This window comes from Monoraphidium neglectum (assembly GCF_000611645.1).
Source record: "Monoraphidium neglectum strain SAG 48.87 unplaced genomic scaffold scaffold00863, whole genome shotgun sequence".
Lineage (NCBI taxonomy): Eukaryota > Viridiplantae > Chlorophyta > Chlorophyceae > Sphaeropleales > Selenastraceae > Monoraphidium > Monoraphidium neglectum.
Genome location: NW_014012765.1, coordinates 2,280 through 8,905, shown reverse-complemented (window position 1 = coordinate 8,905; position 6,626 = coordinate 2,280). Strand labels below are relative to the sequence as shown.

The following is a 6,626-nucleotide window of genomic DNA, read 5'->3' as shown; positions in this document are numbered from 1 at the left end:
GGTGGCGGATGTTGAGCGGCGCACGAGCCGCGGGTTTGTGAGGGGCAGCGTCACGATTGAGGGGGCGCCGCCGCCGTTGCCTGCGGGCGGCTGCGGCGGTGGCGCGAGCGGTTGGAAGGATGAGCCGTGCGGCGCACGTGCGCTCAGGATCGATTTTCAGAATGAGAATCTGGTCGCACGCGTTGTCAGTGGAATTGGCGCTGGCAGCAGCGGCGGCGCTGTTTCGGAGGACACAGTAGCGGGAGCGCCAGGAGCATCAGCGGCTGCAGGCCAGGCAGGCGGGGGCAACGGGAAGGGCGAGGTCCTGGCTTGTGTGCCCGACATCATCTGCTGCCTCGACGCGGCTACAGGCGCCGCGGTAGCGACTGAGGAGCTGCGGTATGGCCTGCGGCTGTCGGTGCTCGCGCTGCCCGCGCACCCGCTGCTGAGGGCGCCGCGGGCGCTGGCCGTGATGGGGCCGGGGGCGTTTGGGTACGAGGGGGTGGAGTACACCCCAGTGGGAGAGTTTCTGCAGCCGACACCCGTGCATCTCTTGTAGTTGTTGCGTCAAAAAGTGCAATGAAATCATGCAAATACACACTGCCGCTGTGACCCTTGCTTGGCAGGAGCGTGTTTCGGTTGACTTTGTTTGACCGTTGATCGAACCGTCCACTGTGCTTTGTGCAGGATGCGTTGTCATTGAGAGAAGTTACACTGATCGTCCACGAGCAGGATGAGCATGCAATAGTTGAACAGCGGTCTCTGCGCGACTGAAGGCGGGCAGCAACAATGTGGCTTGCAGTGCAGTGCGCTGTTGCAACTCACGGGTGCACACAAAAAATTCCTTGTACGTGACGCGATGATCAAAGGCATGTAGCTGTAACCCCTGTAAGGCAATGCCAGCAAGTTCTTCTTCCCTGTGCCAAGGAGCGTCAGAGCGACCACAGAACACACCCAGGACGGAGGCTGGGCCACATGAATGGTATGCGCACAGGTGCACAGGCCCAGAATGGGACCGCCTGGCCCCACAGACACCAAGATGGCTGGCTCAACACTTGGTGGCAGGAAAGGAAACAGGATTTGCAGCCTGAGAGTCCCCTCTCCAGCCAGCAGGAGCAAGTATGAGGGGCCGGAAGGGGCCGATTGCGTTGCGTTGGGGGGCGGCCGCCTAGCTCTTGGCCGGCGGCGGCGGCTTGACCTCGTTGCCAAGCGGCTTGCCCAGCATGAACTTTGTTTGAGCGAATGTGATTTGACAAGGGTGGCAGGAGATGGTGACCTCAAAATCTTTGTTGAGATGGGACCCCGAGCACATGTGCAAGTACGCATCAGATTGCATGGAAGATCAATGGGTCTGATAGCAGTCCAGCAGACGCAAGCAACCCCTTGGACAGCGCGCGGCCATCCTCCCTTTCTGGCAGCCCCGCGGTCACCAGCCCGCGCTCCCACCTGGTCAATATTCTGGACCGTAGTGTCAGCGATGTTGACCAGCGCCTCAGCCGTCAGGAACGCGGTGTGGGGCGTCACCAGCACCTGGTGACGGGTGACAGGAGGTGATTACAGGAACACATGGAGATTGTCGCGTTTTGCGCGATTACAAAGGCAGGACAAACCCATGTCTTCTGTCAATCATCAGGCCAGGATCACTACAAACATGCCGCCTGGTCTGGGGCAGTCCAGGCTGGTCGATGTGTGGCCCATGCAGCCCCCGGTCGCGGCAGGGCAGACGCGATCGGCGCCGCCCCTCGCGCGCGCACGCCTGGACGCGTTCTGATGCGAGGCGTGCGCGGCCCTGTGACCTGTGGCAGGGCGATGAGCTCTATGAGGCGCCTGTCCCAGAAGACCATCCTGTCGCGCGGCTGCAGGTCGGTAAGGTCCTGTGTGTGTGGGGGGGGGGGTGGTTGGCCGTGTGATGCCGCAGCGTTGGCAGCGTGGTTTGCAACGAATGATGCTCGCAGCGGCCCTTGATTGTGCAAAACGCGAGGCGGATGTGATCAAAACGGACAGCACGCAGGGCATCGTGGAGGGCGAGGAAGGGCAGGATGCACGTGCACCGCCGCGGGTCGGCTGGGGCGCAGCAGTGCTGCAAATTTGTCGAGGAGCCGACGCGGATGCGTTGTGCACGGCGCGGTGTGCACGGCGCGGTGCTGCGTCCCGCCCCGCGCCGTTATCCACACAATCTCGCACACGTACGCATCACACACACGAATAAACACACACACAAACACACACATACATGTAGACACACATACACACACATACACACACATACACACACGCACACACACACACGCGCGCGCGCACACATAATTGAACACACAGCATGCGATATGAGGCACCATTCACCTGAAAAAAGACGCTTGCTGTTGTGTTGGTCGAGGAAATGTCGGGTGGCGGAAAGAGGGGACGGGGCAGCACCGGGTTAGCAGATGCTCTCAAAACATGGTGCTCGGCCTCGCAGTATTGCTCGTTTCATCAACAAAAAGCGCTTGCGAGGACGAGCAACACACGCGCAGCGCCACGCCGCGGGCGGCGCGCGGGCAAGGCCGCTCACCCTCCTTCTCGTAAACGTCCAGGCCCGCGCCGCCGATGTGGCCGCTGCGCACCCCGTAAATCAGCGCCGCTGCCACAGGGTTTATTGGTGGGGTCGCACGAGATTGTTGGGTCGACGTAAGGATGTCCAACAAGCGCCCAGGCGCATGCATGCTTCTGGGGCTGGGGACGAGGCGAAGGCAGCCTGGTTGCAGCCACCAGCGACAAGAGCAGGTTGTGCCCACCCTCATCCCCCATGGTACACAGAACGCGAGTCGGTGGTCGGCCTGATGCCACCCATGCATGCAGCCGGCGGGAGGGAGCGGCTTACGTGTGTCTATGAGGCCGCCGCGGCTGACATTCAGCAGCACCACCCCTGGCTTCATCATCGCCACCTTAGCCTCCTGAGGAGTGGTTGCGGGACAGCGACACAAGGAGGGCGGGGCGGGTGGACAGGATGGGGGCAGGTGCTGCATTCGGCAAAAACACATGGCGTGTTGTTGAAACACAGGGGCAGGGCGGAGCGAGGTCGTGCCGAACGCATTTGGTGGCGAGACGGGGTGCCGTTGCATGTTGAGACGGGGGCGTGTCTGCATGGCTGCCGCTTCCGTGGTCTCACGTCGATGAAGTGGTACGTGGAGGGCAGCAGCGGCATGTGCAGGCTGATGACGTCAGCCTGCGGCAGGATTTCCTCCCAGGGCAGGTAGGGGATGCCGAGGGCCTCCACCTGGGTTTTGGGTTTGGGGGTTTAGGGAGCAAAAGCAGGATCAAGCACGTCATGATTACGATGGCACAGAGCTGAAGCTTGAATTGTAGGAGGATGCGCACGGGTGCTCTTCAACAGGCGGTTTTGCGGGATGGCACAGGAAAGGGGGCCGCCGCGGCTGGGACGCGCCGGCTTCGACTGGGGCGCGGGGCGGCCCCCGCGAGGGGCCGGCAGGGGCGTGGCGCGATGCGAAATCTGGCACGCCTGGCAGCCCCGCACCCACCGCGGGGTTGGGGCGGATGTCATAGGCGAGCACCTTCATGCCGATGCCCTGCTTCGGGGTGGGTGTGTGGGTGGGGGACGGCGGGATTCGACAGGTCACCGGGGTGGAAGCTACAACATGGTGATTGCCAAGGGGCTGGCTCTTACGAGTGTCGGCACAGGGGGAAGTGAGGGCGCTGAGCTGAGGCGCAACTTGAGAACATGTGCATCAGGGACCAGCGATGCACCCAATGTCAAAGAGTGCTGCGCAGTAGAGCACAGTTCCGGCTAGGTGGCTCCTTAGAGCATGGGACGCCGCTGTGCAGTATAAGTGGGCAAACCTCCCAACCGCAACACCGCAGTCAACCACTGCCACTGCCACGCGAAGACAAACCCCCAAGTGTGCGGAGAGCAGGGGTGATATACGAGAATGCTGATGGCTGACGCGCTCCAGGGCAGCAGGGGCAGCAGGGCCCGCAGGGGCCGCAGGGGCCGCGGCGCTGGCGCGCGCCGACCTTGAAAATGCGCGCCGCCTCCGCGCCGATAGCGCCCGTGCCGAGGATCCCGATTGTCTTGCCGCCCAGTTGGCGGCCTACCAGGCCCGACAGAGAGTAGTTGCCCTGCGATTTGGAGTGAGGGGTGCAGCTTCTTGTTGTGCAGGAACGAGGGTATAACGCAGTGTTCGTTGGAATTCAGAGTCTTCGGAGATTGGCACTTGGCAGCTGTGCTGCTCTGGGCGATGAGTTAGGTTCCTGCTGCAAGAACCCGTGTTGATCATGCGCGGCCGTATGGCCTGGCCCAACAGGCATCGGGGAGCGCATAAATGGCCGGCCGTCCATGCAGGGGCGTCAAGGGGTGCACTGTAGGGTGCCATTTGGGGAGAGAGGGAGGGGAATCCTGGGTGGCCTCCGCCTGCGCGCACCTGGGTCACCCGATTGATGGCGCCCACGATGTGCCTGGGGGTGACAAGGAGGCATCAACCAGTGACGTCAGCTGCGCGAGGGCTGCTGGGGCGCTCTTGCAGCCAGGCGGCGGAGCCGCTCAACGCTGCGCCCCGCCACCAGTGAACGCAAGCAAAGCGCGGCGCGCCTCCCCTCCTGCGCAGCCGAGACTTTGCCATGGCAGCACGATAACAGCCGTGCTTCGATCACCCCCTGTCAAGGGCCGCGAGCGTCACGCGGCCGGCGACGATGCAGCAAACCACCTGGGCGGTGCACGGCACCTGCGTGGCCCGGACGCGGTTACGCGCTGGCGCAGCGCCGCACCTGTCAATCGCAAAAAGCAGCGCGACCGCGTGCTCGGCCACCGAGGTGGGTGAGTAGGTCGGAACACGCACGACCTGCGGGGTGGGGTGATGGGCGCGGTGACGGGCGACGGGACGGCGGGACGGAAAGGTTGGTGGGGTGGTCGGAAGCCAGCAGGGGGGAAGGCTGGCCGGCCTGGATACTGCGAGGGAGCGCCCCACACATCTGCAGGCAGGCGCCCTGCAGGAGGCACAAGCTGCAGGCGCTGCGTCGCCCCCGTGGGCTGTTTTGCTGGGTGGCAAGTGTGGCGCTCCTCACCCCCATACGCATCCCATTTCCTGACCGCCGACAGTGGCGCGGGGGTCGCGCGGCAAGGGCTGGAGCGCGGCACCGCCCACCTTGATTCCGGCCGCGTTGGCCGCGGCCACGTCGACGCGGTCGTAGCCCGCGCAGCGCATCGCTATGAACTTCACGCCCCCCTCCGCCAGCGCGTTGATCACCTGGCGGGACGATGAGCGGTGGAATGGTTGTTTGCGAAAGGGATGAAGCGAGGCGCTACAACTCCCAACTGCACCAGCACTTCTGCTCTGCTCTGCTGAAATGCTTCTCGGCATCATGTGCACCATGCTGACATAGCAAGGGCGTGTCCACCTTGCGAAATTTTCAAGTCTTGCCGCGAGGCAGGACTCAAGGGGGAAGCGATTGAGGGGCGGAGGGAAATACAAGAGGCAGGGGGTGCGCGCCCCCCATAGTAAAACAACAACATCGTGGCGCGCACCTCGGCGTCGCAGAGGTCGTTCACGAAGAGGCAGATGGCGTCATAGCCGCTGGCGATCTTGACCGTGTCAATGCCCAGACGCGCCTGCATAGAGACACGGGCGGTGCATGGGAGGGTGCATCGAGGTGGTGGCGCGGCACGATTTGCTATATAGGGTGGGTGGCGGGATGGGGGACAGCAAGCGCAAAAAGTCGTGCGGATCGCCGATCAGAGGGCTGCCTCTGGACAGCTGTAAGTGGACTACGGACGCATGCCCTGGCTCAGCGGGCGGTGGCTGCCGCTGCCGCTGGGTACACGCGCGGCCGCAAGCCCGGGGCGCGCCCGTGCCCGCGCTCGCCTCGGTGCCTTTGATGTTATCAAAGCCGGCCGCTTGGAGGGGCTCGAGGAAGTACCTGCGGAGATCCGAGGAACCGGAATGAGATGAGGCTCCTTCGCATTTGAGCGGCACCTGTGATGGGCCGGCTGCACGGTGCATGGCCGTTGCAGCCGTGCTCGGCACGCTTTGTGCCGCAGGCCCAGGGGTGGCGGTTGCTGGGTGACGCCGGCCTTCCCCTGCTGCCCAGACACTCACTTGTTCACATACGGCTGGGCCGAGAAGGTCATGATCTTGAATGCGGATCGCTTGGCGGCGAGCTCGGGGTCGCTTGCTGGCTTGGGGGCCTCCACGGGGTCTGCCGGCCGCGGCGCCTCGACCGCGTCGACCTGCGTGGCCACGCGGCACGCGCCGCGCCACGTGGCGCCGCGCAGGGCGGGCGCGCGCGGCGCCGTGGCAGGACCGCGGGCGGCGCCGGCGGCGCGCGGCTGCTGGGCGGGGGCGCGCATGGCCGTAGCTGGCGGGCGCGCTGCAGGGGCGTGCGTGGGGCAGCGCCGGGGCGTGGTTCGGCGCCGGCGTTGGTGGCGGGGCGGCAAAGAAGACGTGGGATCGGGCACGCTAAGGGAGCGCCCACAAAATATATCTTTCTGCGACGTGGATGCGCGGCCCTGATGCCTCTCGGATGCCGTCCACCCAGATCAGGACTCACCAAGTGACGACTGTTTGCGCGTTGGGCACGTATGAGATTTAGTGTGAGAGTTCTGTCGGTCAGAAATTCCAAATCCGTTCGCGCTGGATTTGTGACTGAGTCACCCG

At 64.1% G+C, this 6,626-nt stretch overlaps 1 protein-coding gene across 1 annotated transcript; it reads right to left on the bottom strand.

The window, feature by feature from the left end:
• Positions 1-1,147: 1,147 nt before the first annotated feature.
• Positions 1,148-6,319, bottom strand: MNEG_5671 (D-lactate dehydrogenase; the record flags this gene model as incomplete). The annotated part of the gene is made up of 14 exons (XM_014045850.1): positions 1,148-1,207; positions 1,426-1,509; positions 1,776-1,853; positions 2,487-2,599; positions 2,840-2,912; positions 3,128-3,235; positions 3,498-3,545; positions 3,991-4,095; positions 4,398-4,431; positions 4,741-4,814; positions 5,118-5,219; positions 5,498-5,581; positions 5,742-5,889; positions 6,069-6,319. 14 exons carry the CDS (start codon positions 6,317-6,319, stop codon positions 1,148-1,150), a joined length of 1,362 nt encoding a protein of 453 aa, XP_013901304.1.
• Between the last annotated feature and the right edge of the window lie 307 nt (positions 6,320-6,626).